Source organism: Pholcus phalangioides, unplaced genomic scaffold (genome assembly GCF_987345545.1).
Source record: "Pholcus phalangioides strain wild (caught in Gottingen) unplaced genomic scaffold, Ppha-v1.0 ptg000016l_1, whole genome shotgun sequence".
In the NCBI taxonomy this organism is placed as follows: Eukaryota; Metazoa; Arthropoda; class Arachnida; order Araneae; family Pholcidae; genus Pholcus; species Pholcus phalangioides.
In genome coordinates, this window is record NW_028301609.1 from 15,386,004 (window position 1) to 15,401,339 (window position 15,336).

The window sequence follows — 15,336 nt, forward strand, 5'->3', positions numbered from 1 at the left end:
TGGTATTCACAATATTCTTGTGATCGCATGAAGGAAAGCAATTGAAAACTATGTCATTTTTCCGCAGTCTCTTGGGGTTTTCAAAAGTTTTCAGTAGCGCCTTAGAAAAAACGGGCAATTTGAGTCGTTCAGTGGACCAGTCCCTTTGTCCCGCGCTACTCGAGATCAATTTGGGTGTGAGGTAGGCCTAGTATTATAGATATCGCAGTAGTTCCAAACCAACAGTGTGTGCAACCCCTGGAGTTGCGAGAAGGCAGGTATTAAAGGGTGTGAAATACAGTGAAACCTGTATAAGACGGAAATTCAAGGGACTGAAATTATTTTCCGTTTCAGACAGGTTTCCGTTATATAAAAGTGCAGCTAAAAATAAGTATACAGGGTGATTCAGAAAAGGTGGGTAAAACTTTAAGAGGTGAGAGTACATACAAACAATTGTCATCAAAGAATGCATGGTCTACCATAAAACGCAAACGCGCTAGCGCGTTTCGGAACGGCCGCTCCGCAAACGTTAAAACGGGATTCCTGTTTAATTTTATCGGGAGAAAAAGAACACACCGTGCATGCAAATGTAACCTGGGGAAGAAGCAGAAACCGTATGCAAATCTGCGTCACAGTAAATATCTGCTTTTTCAGTATTATATTTTTTAAAGTGCCTTTTATTCACTGTGACGCAGATACGGTTTCTGCATTTTCTCCCGATAAATTTCAGCAGGAATGTCATTTTCACGTTTGCGAAGCGGCCGTTTCGAAACGCGCTATTGCGTTTGCGTTTCGTGTTAGACAGTGCATTCTTTGATGACAATTTTTTGTATTGGTGTGTACTTTCACCTCTTGAAGTTTTTCCCATCTTTTCTGAATCCACCTGTATGCAGTGATTTATTTCTGTCACTTCGCGGAACATAAATTTTGATATCACCCTAAAGTCGTTATTACACTATAAATATTTGATAAAATATATTTTTCAAAACTTGAAAAATGCAACCAATAAGCGTATCGGTTACATCCGAGTGATGGAATCAACAGGCTCATTGGGTGTTTTCTTTTCAAGTTTTGTAAAATATCTACTGTCAAACTTTTATAGGGTAACCTGGCCTAACTACTATAAACCAAAGAGTATTAAACATAGACAGGCATATTATTTTGAATTTTTTTATGTTTGTTGTTTCAAATTAATATGCATTTGAAATTGCATATTTAATTCGCTTAATTGTTAAAATTCAATATAAAATGTCCTCCTGAATAGCAATAGAATGAACTTTTGTCAAAAGTGAAACATTTTTAACATTTGAAATAAAAAATTACGAAATCGCATACCTTTTTAATCGTCACAATGTTAAGTTCAACAATATCGTTTGTGAAATTAAGATCTACATCTCTGTAACACTTAAATTTTACTTTAGTCTCTTATCACCTGCTGGTTTGTGTTCAAATCCAAGACGTGTTGCTTGTGCGGCTGGCGGCCATCTCTACCCTGAATGAATCGCTAAAACAACAAGATATCTCTAAAATTGTCAATAATAATTCAGTCTCTCTCCTCTCTGTCCCCTTATTCCATACCCAAACTAGTTTAAAATGGAAATTATCAATTTTTTCCCAGGAAACAGGAATACCTTCCAACAAAAGTCATTTTCATCATAAACAAAATGCTCTAAACGGGCTTTCAATATATCTGCTTCAGAAAATATAGTAAACGTTCATCGTTTTTCCGAGAAGTAAAAGAGTCCCCTAACAAAAAAGGAAAATCAATACGACTTAAATTTTTTCCCATTGAAAGGAAAAAAACTTGCACTTGGCCAAAAATTCTTTCCGTTTGAGCAGGTTTTCTATCCGAAAATAGACTATATATGCCTTCCGTTTCCGCGTTAGGCAGTTTCCGTCTTAAAGAGGTTTCACATAATGGAAAAAAACATTCATTATCCACTGGAATAACAGGTTTCCATGCCATACAGTGTCTGTCTTAGGCAGGTTTCAGTACTACTACTAAACCACACATGTTCCTCGTCCGTATTCAGACAGGTTTCACTGTAGAATATTTTCTATGATATAAGTTATCAATCAACGTACAGTTATTGTTCAAAGGGGTACTAGAATGTAATGTGAATCCCACACGGGTGTGGCCTTAAAAAAAAGTTAAGAACCGCTGAAATAAAGTTATAGCTATAGAACGTCACATCAATTAAGATTCGAGCAGAAAAATAAATGCCTTGTCTCTTCGGATTAAAATTCTATTCAAAAATTTCAAAATGGAATGAATTGATTCTCCATTGAATTACCTTTGATCGATGGGTTTTTTTTCTAAGATAATGCGTGGGATAAACTTGTGGTACCTTGAAACTTTCGGGTCTGTGTGCATTTTTCTTTTGCTTGTGGGGAGCAAACCACCACAGCATCGATCACCGAAATCCTCGGGAATTAACTAAATCTTCTTCTACTCCGAAGATCGATGGACTCGGTTATGGTTTTGTTTCTTCTTAAAAGAAGAGGAGGAAAACGAAAATAGGATTATGTTTCTATATTGACGTTAAATACACCTGAAATACAATTAATTACTATCTGACAGGCCACGCGTCAGTTGAAGAACTTTCAGTTGTTTGATTAATATCTGAGGAAAAAAATTTTAATCATATATTCTATGAAGGCTAAAATATAATCTTCAATGACAGATACCATGAAGCGTTTTTTTTTTCTCCTCCCATGAATATGCAAATAAAATTATGGATAAAAAAAAATAATAATTTGTTTTTAACCATGTTTTCAGTCGACTTTTAAATTATCGGTGTCGCCGGACGTGACGGCGTCAGAGTTGCTCCAGACCATCCTCCAGAAGAAAGCCAGCAGTGGTGGCATCGAGGAGCAAGACCCGAGCCTTTTCTGTCTTAAAGTCTGTGGAATGGAGGAATACTTGGCTGGACCTCACCTGCTGTCTCGGCACACAGTTAGTGTCAGGCCTTATGAGTTTTATGACTATTGTGCATGAATGTTTCCAACTGATTCCCTCTTTTATTTTCCTTCGTTTCATCTCTTCTCTTTCGGCAGTTCATCAGAGAGATGATATCCATCGAGAAAACACCAGAGCTTCTACTGGTTCCCATCAGCTCGATTGACGGTGAGTAATTTCTTTAAAACAACTTTGCATATCACTTACACGTCGCTACTTGATCGTCGTAATGGCTTTTTTTTTTAAACCTTTTTATGTGGGTGCCCCTGACCATTCGCTGCTTCTACTGTCGATTAAGTATGTCCAGCCGGTCAATAAGTCAGCTACTATGCGGTCGTGTGGACATGGGCATGGACTCGCATTGCGAGATCCCAGTTTTGATCCTGCAGGGTAGCACAGTGGTGGTCGGCTGAATTCAGTTTTCTGCTGTTTTTCAACTTCGTGGTTGACTATGTGAATTGATTTTCTCTTTTGAAAAAAGCATCTCTGCACTCCGTTCAAACGAACTTTAAAGCATTACAAATTGCAATCATAAGAATACTCATTCATTGGTTGTTCCGTCTTTGAAAGATACAAATACAACACCACAACAGGCAAAATGCCCAACGAGGTGGCTGAGAAAAAGATGCCCATAAAAATATGAATGTCATATATTTCAAAAATACAGCAACCCAATTAAAAATGCAATTAATAAAAATTATAAACAATATATACACGTGATAAAATATTATACAATGCCCATAAAGAATACTTATGGTTGTCTTATTCTAAGTATGGATAGAGCTTCTCGATTTACCCCAACATGTTTATCGTATTTCTTTATGAACGTGTCAATTGTATTACAATTTACTACCTCCGGGGGTAAGCTATTCTATTTATTAACAACCCTATAAGAGAAAAATTCCCTGCGACACCATAACCTCGCATTGTCCCTCACCAATCGATACTGGTGTCCCCTTGTAAAAGCAGTCGATTGGTGGTGTACTAAAAGTTCATGGTCCATCCTATCCATCCCATTGAAAATTTTGAACACTTCGATCATATCTCCTCGACACCTGCGTTCATCCAATGTAAACATATTCAAAAAATGAAGTCTCTCTTCATAACTCAAGCCCCGTGTTCCAATAAGGACACGTGTAGCTCTTCTCTGCACCCCTTCAACCAAGTCTACGTCCCTCTGCAGGTATGGTCTCCAAAACCTTACAGCATATTCCAGTCCAGGACGAACTGAGCCTCGGAAAAGCGGAAGAATGACTTTAGGAGAACGCGAAGAGACCTTTTTGAAAAAAAGAGGACAAAGACTCACAGTATATGCACAAAACTTACATAAATACAACGATTGATTCCAACAATGCCACGTTTTGGGAGGTAAATTGTGGTAAATTGCCTCTCTGGAGATAGGACCAAGCTGGGTGTGGTAAGTAAAGTCAGCCAGTCAATAAAGGTAGAATTTCTCGGGCATGAAACACTCATAACTCTACTCTGACATCATAAATACGTTTGGACTATATTCATAATCACACATTGCAATTCGGCTAAGGTTGAGTCTGGCAAGATTTTCTTCCGCCAACTTGATGTTTCCAGCTCGTAGCAGCAAATGCCAATTATTTTAGCGAAGAAATATTAGCGCCAGATAGGCATGTTTTACTGCAATTCACATATTTACCAATAAACTGCTCTTAAGATGGTAAAAGATCTTTGGGCTCATGAGCAACATGTACAGAGTGTCCCATAAATTAATAAATACGTAGTTTAAAAATTCATAAAAATTGAAGGAATTCGTATATTTGAATGTGGTGTGAGAAAGTTATCCTTTTACGCAGGGTTTTTTTTTTAATTTTATTTCGGTGCAGAAAAAGAAGTAGTTCAAATTTTTTGTCGATAGCGGGCACTGCACGCAAGCTAATCACTGCAAATATGCAAACCAGAGTCATAAATTACAGGATGTACGATTAACACCTCATTTCTGAATTTTCCTTTCAAAATGAAAACCTTATGGCGCTTCCATAAGGATGTGAAGTTGAAATTGGTGGATAAAGCGCAATTGGTGAAGTTGTTTTGCCTCAGCCACAAATTGACAGTTGACGCTTTTATGAGCGTTTCGAACACAGAATATACTGCAGAGAGAGGTTCAAGCCCAATCACTCTATTACTACTAAACCGTACATGCACCTCGTACGCATTCCTCTACGGAATTTCTAACAAAGCGGTACATGAAGAAATGTGCGTATACATGTTGTACCTAACGTGAAGTTAGTTTCTGTGTAATGGTTGTTATTTGTAGTGCTGCCATCTGCCATCAATTTTTCCAATCACTACTGCCAGACTTTTCACAGCACCCTGTTTTGACAAAAATTCGAACTAATTAATTTTACCGTATCAAAAATACAAACCCCCCCCCCCCCTCGTGAGAATAGCTTTAGCGCAAACCGCATTCGAATATAAGAATTCCTTCCATTTTTATAATTTTCAAACTTTAATTATTTACGGATCTATGGGACACCCTGTCTCTCTATATATAAAATTGATTTTGGGCGTACATGCGTGTGTGTTTTCTCTATACAAATCTGAAATTTCAGATCTATCGTCGTCTATTTAATCTATTTATCTATATAATCTAAAATTTCAGATCTATTACACACACAAAAAAAATTGCATATATACCAAATGGGACCCGACAGGAACGATAGGCTACTTTAAAAGTTCGTCAGAGCAGCGCAAATGCTCGAAATGGGCGGAAAAACTGTCGGGCAACAATGATTTTTTGGCCTCAACAATCACTTTCGGAACGGTTTATTTTGGTTACTGTGGTTCCCTAGCAATACGTTCCAGACATGCATTTTGCCTTTACAATGGTTTGTCACATCTTTATAATGGTACGTCGTAATGGCCCTCAACGATATTCAAGTAGAAGACGTGGAGGTCCTAAATCTTCAAAGAAATGTATGTGCGAGCAAAGCACCAGGACCAGATGATATCTATCCCAGGATCCTCAGGGAATGTGCTAATGAATTTTCGGGGCCAGTCGCACAGATATACAGGATTAGTGTTGCTGAGGGTATCGTCCCAAGAGATTGAAAACTTGCTAACTTTGTTCCGATATTTAAGAAGGGTAGTAGAGAAGCGTTGTACAATTATCGTCCAGTGAGTTTGACGAGCTCCCTCTCGAAAATTTTGGAAATTATCATCAAAAGGCAGTTTGTGAAGTGGATAGACGAGAATAATGTATTGTCGGATAATCAGCATGGGTTCAGGAAGGGAAAGTCATGTGTAACTAACCTCCTTTGCTTCTATGATCACGTGACTAAGGCTTTGGGTAAGAGCAAAAATGTCAACGTTGTTTACCTTCATTTCCAGAAGGCATTCGATCGGGTCCAACATGGCAAACTATTGAAGCGTTTACACGAGATTGGAATTGGGGGCAACTTGCTGAATTGGATAGAATCGTGGTTAAGAGATAGGTCGCAACGAGTTATGGTGAACGGGGAATTCTCTGGTTGGACAGACGTCACAAGTGAAGTTCCTCAGGGAAGTGTCCTTGGCCCCATACTTTTTTCACTTTTTATCGACAAACTCGATCAGGGTATCGATGGGATTACTAGCAAATTCGCAGATGATGTGAAGCTAATGGGGGGTAATCGGGAATAAAAGCGATAGGGGGTCGCTCCAGACCAGTCTAAACAGGATTGCAGTATGGGCAAATGAATGGAGCATGACGTTTAGCGTTGATAAGTGCATGGTCGCTCATTTTGGTTCGAACAACCCACGGTTCTCTTACGAGTTGAATGGTGTCACTATCCCGGATGCAACTAGGGTCACCGATTTGGGAATTCTCATTGACGAGCGGCTTAAGTTTTCTGAGCATTGTTCAGCGGTGGTCAAAAAAGCGAATAGAATGCTTGTGGTACCATTTTCAAAAAGGTCTCTTCGCGTTCTCCTAAAGTCATTCTTCCGCTTTTTCGAGGCTTAGTTCGTCGTGGACTGGAGTATGCTGTAAGGTTTTGGAGACCATACCTACAGAGGGACATGAACTTGGTTGAAGGGGTGCAGAGAAGAGCTACGCGTGTCCTTATTGGCACACGGGGCTTGAGTTATGAAGAGAGACTTCATTTTTTGAATATGTTTACATTGGATGAACGCAGGTGTCGAGGAGATATGATCGAAGTGTTCAAAATTTTCAATGGGATGGATAGGATGGACCATGAACTTTTAGTACACCACCAATCGACTGCTTTTACAAGGGGACACCAGTATCGATTGGTGAGGGACAATGCGAGGTTATGGTGTCGCAGGGAATTTTTCTCTTATAGGGTTGCTAATAAATGGAATAGCTTACCCCCGGAGGTAGTAAATTGTAATACAATTGACACGTTCATAAAGAAATACGATAAACATGTTGGGGTAAATCGAGAAGCTCTATCCATACTTAGAATAAGACAACCATAAGTATTCTTTATGGGCATTGTATAATATTTTATCACGTGTATATATTGTTTATAATTTTTATTAATTGCATTTTTAATTGGGTTGCTGTATTTTTGAAATATATGACATTCATATTTTTATGGGCATCTTTTTCTCAGCCACCTCGTTGGGCATTTTGTCTGTTGTGGCGTTGTATTTGTATTTGTACCAGTATAACGTCGGACAGCAGTTCTGCATCTCGGGGAGGACACCCAGATCAATGATCACCCGATCACTTTAACCCAATATGAGCAAAAGCACATGGAGTGGCTACATTATCCAAGTGTTGACATCGCGCCTCTACAGGTTACGTGGTTCAACTCTACCGGTTCCTCGACAGGATCTTTGGTCACCGACGAGACAGTACGGGTATTCACTGACGGCTCTCAGATCGGAGAGGCAACGGCATGTGCATACGCAGTCCTCGACTCATCGGATGTAGTTAAAGAGACTTGGGGTAGTCGTCTGACGCAGGGCGCAAGTGTATTCCAGGCGGAGGCATATGCAATCTTAAATGCGGTCATCTGGGCATCGCAACAAAGCTCCCCGGTGGTTATACATTCAGAAAGCCTTCTTGCCTTCAAGCTATCTGCGATCCCCGATCGATCAACACATCAGGATATTCGTAGGATTCGACAGCTACTTTGCTCCCATCATTCGATTCGTATAATATGGGTTAAAGCTCACACAGGAATTACAGGTAATGAGATGGCTGATCGTCTGGCCAAGGATGCCCACTAGTTTGACCACAGAGGAACAACACTTACTGCCACGCAGCCACGTCAAATACCAATTAAAGAGTGAGCTGTTGAGAAAGTGGCAAGCACAGTGGGATCGTAACGTCCAGAAGGACCCATATAGAATCCAACGGCATGTTCGCTGGCATCCTTTCATTTGGTCGCGCGAAAAGATTATTATGGTTACAGAGCATGGTCTGTTATCAGTATATTTAGAACGTTTTAAAAAGTCCAACAATGACAAGTGTCTTTGTGGTCAAGTCGGGACATTACAGCATTATCTGTGTTCCTGTCCGCACACTAAACAGTTCCATTTCGGTCACATTCCGGATAATGGAAAACTTTGCTGGAAGCGACGCGTACTTCAGAGCCCAATGAACTTCGGTCGACTTCGCCAGCTGATCCAATGCCTTGACAAAAATCTTCATTATATCCATACCAAATAGGTTGGCACGAAGTGTAAACGAGGGGCTTATGACGACTATGTACCAGCTAGGTGCTTTCGCCCGGACCCTACTAGAATATACGATCTGCGGCCTCGTCGCTGAAACCCATCTACGGAGAGCCAAGCGACGTTGCGCCTATCGACATTTCGTTCTGACGAATGTCAAATCAACTTACACACCCATCCTCCGGGAACGCATCGATATCTCAGTGGGATGGGGGCCGGGTGTGTTTGGTTTTCAAAGGTCAAAGGCCAAGACGGAGAGGAGTTACTGACGTCACATACTCGCCCTCACGAGAGTGCAGCAATCAGGCGAGGCCATACAACTTGCGGCCTAGACGACGACGGACCTATGACTACTGAAGACCGATGCCGACAATCGAAGTGATGTCGAAGCTGGACAATCTAAAAACATGGATGACTGTGATTAGCTGATCCACTGCGATTCGAAATTTTATATTCATTATTGACAATCATTCGATTAACTGACGACTACTAGATTCTTTATGAGAATGTCATCATACTAAGCCATCATCGTATAATCTTGTTTATGATTTTGATTGCCTATCGGCGTTTGTTGTTTCGATTTTAATTATCTGCTATATGATCTCAGATTGACGATCATTTTCATATATATTTTATTTTTTGTTGCCATCGTCTAAAGGTCTGGACACACATATCCGCACCGTGCCAGGACCGTATCTTGGGCGTCAGTTGGCCGTGGCTCGGCTCGTTTCTCTTCAGAGCACACCTTTCCATGTGTTGCCCGTGTCGCTGCCGTATGCTGACTACGAAGCTGTGTCGATTGCTTCAAATCTTTAACGCAGCCGGTTCGGTGTAATCAAAATGTTCAGTAAATTAATTAACAAGAGTGATTTGGATATAATAACCCTAGCGTAAATTAACAATAATTAATTGTTCTAAACATTTCTGTAAATAATCTATACATGTATATAAATTTTTTATCTGTCTGTATATGTGTGTGTGTGTGCGTGTGTTTTTTATAGAAATGTTTTTTTATTTTTATTTTGGATTGATCTCCGATAGATTTTTTGTATGTGACAAACCCCCAAAAAAGGATAGGATCTTTTTATTTTATTTATTTATTTATTTATTATATACAAACCTGTGCAAGGCCAGTAGGCTCTAACTCCACAGGTGCACTATTCAAACAATCAATAAAATTGGAAAGAGACGGCAGGGAACATCAGTACACATTCATACACACGAATATATACAAAGAGAAAAATGCATAAAAGATGACGCCAATAAAAAAAAAAAAAAAAAAAAAAATCCCCGAACACAAAACAACAATAAAATAAACATGTTTACACAATAAAATTCAATATATAAATCAGAATAAAATACATGTATATATATATATATTTAAAAAAACACAAAAAAAAATAAACAAACAAATAAAAAATCATCACATGTAATTCCAAATTGAAATAATCAATAGAACTGATGGAAAAAAAAAAGTTATATAAATAAAACAAGCATATATGCACCAATAAAACCCGACATGAACTAAAATGCATAGCACATTAAAAATGTTGAAAGATCAGAAGCGTCGAGAGAGTGACAGAATCTGTGATATGTAGATGAACATACGAGATCTGGTGGTAATTTGTTCCATAGTCTTCCAACTCGGCATCGGAAGTTATAAAATTTAGCATTGTTCCTGGCAGTTGGAATTTTTATTTGTAATGAATGTCTTCTCAGTAATGGTCTGGGATTGATTTCAAAAAATGGAGTTGACTGACCCGTATATACTAAGTTGTGTACAAGTTTGAAGCACAGCTTTAAGTCGGCTTCAAGGCGACGCCATTCTAAAGAGTGGACGCCGAGACATCTCAGCCTTTCCTCGTATGGGCGATGACGCAGACTGCAAAACTGTTTGGTAAATGACTTCTGGACCTTTTCGATGAATTTTATATCTTTCACTTTGTACGGAGACCATATTTGCGAACAATACTCCAGGATTGGGCGTATAAAAACGGTAAATGCGTGCATGAGTGTAGCGGTATCACATTTTCCATACGCCTTCCGCAGGACATAAGAAGCGCGTCTCGCTTTACACACTATATTCGAATAATGTAAGTCGAAATTTCTGGTATTGCAAATGGTGATCCCCAAGTCAGTGTAGGAAGTGAACCTCTGGAGCTCTTCGCCACCCATCGAGTAGCTTGGACTCATTCTGTATCCCCCTATGTGCATGACACCACTTTTGTTAACGGAAATTGGAAGACGATTGACCACAGTCCAGTTGTGGAGACGTTGGCAGGCAGAATTAAGCTCTGTGTGTTCAGACGTGGGAAAAAACAGTTAACTTTAAATGCAGTTGAAAATAAAAAGACGGCCATTTGCTTAGTTTGACTATATACATTCTTGTTTATACATAGTTTGGAGAGAGGAGATTATTTACGGAGCGATAAAATGGGAGAGAAGAAAAAAGCCATATAGAAATTAAAACAATCTATGGGGGAGAGCGGTACTCTCTTCCTCACGTACACACTCGTTTTTATTCAGTCAACCGCCATCATAAATATAATTATCTGTAGGGGCAGATGGTGTCAAATTCCGATAACACCTCGGAGAAGTGTATCTCAGCTCAGTAGGAGCATATTGTACGAAAGAGCGCGCATATCTTTTACTCTGTGTGGGTACGCGGAATCTTCTAAATTAAAAATTAGCTCCTCTGCAGATGGCAAACGGATATTAAAATCAATAACAATTGGGGTGTTTAGTCTGCCGGGGCTTGATTCAATGATAATGCCTCACCAGTATTCGATAATAATTTAAAGCACTCATTGCCAAAGTCCCAGTCGCTGAAATACCTTTGTCAGATATTTAGCACAAAGGTGCTCGACTTTTTGGAAGGTGTGGGCCACTTCATTGTTTTGAAATATTTCGCGGGCTTCTTAAGTTATCCAGAAATGAGCCTCGATCCTCCAATATTATCTAAAAAGTGGCACGTGCCACTTAAGTGATCTGCAAGTGTGCCGCGGGCCACTCGAGAGATCTGAAAATGTGCCACTAACCACTCAGTAGGATAATCTGCAAATGTATCACGATCCATTTAAGTGAACTGGAGGTGTGCCGCTAGTCGCTGAAGTGATTATGAAATGTGCTTGAGACCACTTGAGAGGTTTGTTTTGTTTTTTGTTGTCACGGGCCACATCAAATGCTTCCGAGGGCCGCATTTGGAGCACAGGACATGGGTCAAGCATTTATGGCTTAACATGTTGCATCTGATGTGAGTATCAAATTTAAAATGTCTCCTATATTTTCCCATAAGAAAAAAAACCCAAAAATTTTCGAACCGTTTTCTATTTAATTTATGTTAAAACCAAAACAATGATTCATTTATAGAGCATCCGAAATTAAACCCAGTTAGTTTACCAAGTTTACATTACTATTTTAACAAAAATCTCCCCGGCAAAATTTCGTTATATGCAATAAAACATAATTTTAAATTTTGTTTTCCCATCGAAGTTGTGAAAATGCTTATCCATATGTTTTCTACATGTTACGCTAGTGCCGCAGAACCGGGGCCCGGTGCGTCTAAACAGTTCGGGGCACGAAAAATGTTTAGGACACCCCCTCCCTTTAACAAGATTTCATATATTTTGTGAGAAGAGGGAATCGGCATACTGAATATACACGAACGCTAAGAAATACCCCCATACAAAAAATAATAATAATAACTACACAAATGTGAATTAACACAAAAATGAATGGAGGTAATTTTAAACTAATGTGAGAAACCGTTTCCGAAACTAATGAAAAATTTGGAATCGAGGGATTAAAAATAATTGGGAGAAATAATTTCAGTACCAATGAGAAAATTCAGAATTAATAAAAGAAATAATTTCGGAATAGATTAAAATTCAGAATTAACGGAAGAAATAATTCCAGAACTATTGAAAATTCAGAATTAATAAAAGTAATAATGCAGAAATTGATTAAAATCAAGAAATAAATGGAATTAATAATTCAACAATTAATGAAAATTGAGAAGTGACATAAAATAAATGAGCTGTCTCTCTCCTCTTTTATAAAAAAAAATCTGCGCTCTCTCTCTCTCTCTCCCGAGACCGCACCGTCACCGTAAAAATATAAAATAAACTACTTGGTGAGACGGTACGGACGCGGTGCGGTGACGGTGCTCGGCTACGGTGCGGATATGTGTGAACGGCTGCATTGCTTAGCAAAGAATTATTCTTTGACCGTGTGATGACCTACACTCGGCTGACGCACGAGTCGGGCACGGTGCGGATATGCGTGTCCAGACCTATAATGGTTTGCCATTTCTTTAATGGTGCCAGTATTATGCATGATATAGTTCAGCTTTTGTAATGATTTATCACTTTTTCAATTCTCTCAGTAACTGAAGAAAACCCGGGCAACGCCGGGTATTATAGCGAGTATGGTCAAAGTACGACGAGTTTATGAGAGTTTCATTCATTCCCCCCCCCCCCCGTCTCTTGCATCCAAAGAATCCGAAACTAGTAGCAATCGAACTTCAGATTCAATCCAGATCCAGAGAGTCCGCAGCAAATCGGATGCATCATCTCTGACTAGGAAAAAGAGGCAGGTCTCAATTCCAACTTGGGACGTAGACGAGACCTTCTCGCTCGTCGTGCACTACGTGCATCGCCTATCAAACTGCTGCTGCAGTTCCAGAAAAGTGAGTGTCCACCCAACCGAATAAAAACTCGTGCTGCGCAAAGTTGACGATTAATAATTTCATAGCGTTATAATAATGACTAATAATTATTTTTAAGGTCGGGATGAAGTTTTGTCTGTATCACGGGGACGAACTGCTCTGCAAGCCTATCCACACGGAGCAGAGAAACTACGACGAGAAGGACGAGGACGAACTCGCTTGGGAAGAGTGTCTCAACTTCGAAGACATCACCATCGACAACATGCCGCGCATGGCCAAGATATGCATCTGCATATACGAACTGACAAAGTTGCCCAGCAGCGGCAGGGCGAGGAAACAGCAGTCGCAGCAGGTCGGTTTCTTTCTTTCGTTTTGAAGAAATATCCCGGTCATGAACCGGCTAATCATTATTAATGATGACGAGATGATGAGAATCCCATGTTTTTCCTTCCATCTTTCCGACAGGACGCTTACTACATGAATCCGCTTTCTTGGGTGAACACGACGGTGTTCGATTACAAGGGAGTCCTGAGGACGGGTCCCATCACCCTGTACCTATGGCCTTACGAGGACGAGCTGGATGCGGACACCCTGTTGAATCCTCTGGGTGGGCTCGCCAACAATCCTAGTCAGGACGAAGCCGTCATCCTCACTATGTCGTTCAAGAAATACCATGAGTTTTCGCCACTCGTGTATCCTGGTCTGGAGAAGGTGACTGATCAATTTCTCATCGTTAAATAGCAGTCAAATTCTACATTCGTCGTTGATATGTAAAAGTTTAGGGAAAATGTCTACATTTTAGATTATAAACAATTATAGTTAGCGTGTCGCTTGTGAAGCTCTTTTGATGAAGTAAAGTCATTGCAAATGTTGAGAGGGCTTAAAAATATCGGGAGAAAGGAGGGCGGGAATTAAAAGTATTGGGGGGGGGGGGGGAGTGAGTGAGAAAGAAAGAGAGAGAAAATAATTTTGTATAATAAAGCAAGAGCGGTTGTGCCCCGACCATGAAAATGGCATGAATATTCAAAATAGTATAACAAATCAACTGAAATTATTTTTCCCACAAAAGGAACCGAAAATATTTTTTGCCTAGGCCCTGAGTTTGTTAATGATGGTGACCCTGAGTTTGGTTACACCCAGTTATCCACTCTGCACCATTACGATGCGTAACATACGAATTCTGTCCTAATTTTCGACTCTGTTGATGACACCGTCCACAGATTCAAAGATAAAAAGCACGTGGGTAGTTTGAAATGTTATTATAAAATTGTTCTCCCAAAAAAATAATTTGATTTCATTCTACATTGATTACGGAAATTAAAGCATATTCTTTACCAAAAAAAATGAAGAATGCCCCATGAAACGGTAAAAATGGTCACGCTATGTTGGGGGGGGGTTCGCCAATAAAATTCGTGTCAGAAGGGGGTTACGTTCCGAAAAGTAGGGAAACCACTGGTATATAATATTAAATTTCATTAGTTCACATCTATTTTGCGCTATTGCATACGTTTAAGTAACATTGTGTATGATTAATTCCCCACAATGATAATCAGTCGAGACTACTTGAGGATAAAATGAATGCTATATTTTAATTTCTCTCAAAGGATTCCTCGTGGATGTGGTAAACCGCTTTCCAAAATAACGACATTGACCGATTCATTTTTCAGGTCCTGGATTTCGAAGAGAGTCTTCCGAACGGGGTTGACGAGTCGTCATTGACCGATGAGGTAAATTGCGATTATCATTTAAATTTTCCATTGGTGTACTCGATAACTTCGAGTCTGATGCCGCGTATACCATGCAAAGATAACTTTTTTGTTTCTTATTGCAGGCGAGAAAATCGCAATTGGAGCAGTTGCGCCGCATCTGCGAGAGAGATTCACTCTGCCAAATGCACGAGCAAGAAAAAGAGCTGATGTGGTTGCTGAGGTCCGAATGTTGCACCGCGTTCCCGAATTCACTGCCGAAGCTTCTCAAGTGCCTAAAATGGAATGATAGGCGTGAAGTTGCTCAGGTGAAGGGGAAAACACTGCATTTACATAAAATCAAAATATTTTTGTGATGAAATTGAGTTGTAAAA

At 39.7% G+C, this 15,336-nt stretch overlaps 1 protein-coding gene across 3 annotated transcripts in view; it reads left to right on the forward strand.

Moving 5' to 3' along the window:
- Window positions 1-15,336, forward strand: part of Pi3K92E (phosphatidylinositol 3-kinase 92E) — a 101,487-nt gene that overhangs the window by 71,713 nt on the left and 14,438 nt on the right. For all 3 annotated transcript variants that reach the window (XM_089245709.1, XM_089245710.1, XM_089245708.1), the window contains exons 5-11: window positions 2,759-2,935; window positions 3,037-3,106; window positions 13,087-13,277; window positions 13,375-13,608; window positions 13,722-13,967; window positions 14,924-14,983; window positions 15,088-15,270. In XM_089245709.1, coding sequence (XP_089101835.1) covers window positions 2,759-2,935; window positions 3,037-3,106; window positions 13,087-13,277; window positions 13,375-13,608; window positions 13,722-13,967; window positions 14,924-14,983; window positions 15,088-15,270 — 1,161 coding nt within the window. The remainder of the gene's footprint in view (window positions 1-2,758; window positions 2,936-3,036; window positions 3,107-13,086; window positions 13,278-13,374; window positions 13,609-13,721; window positions 13,968-14,923; window positions 14,984-15,087; window positions 15,271-15,336) is intronic.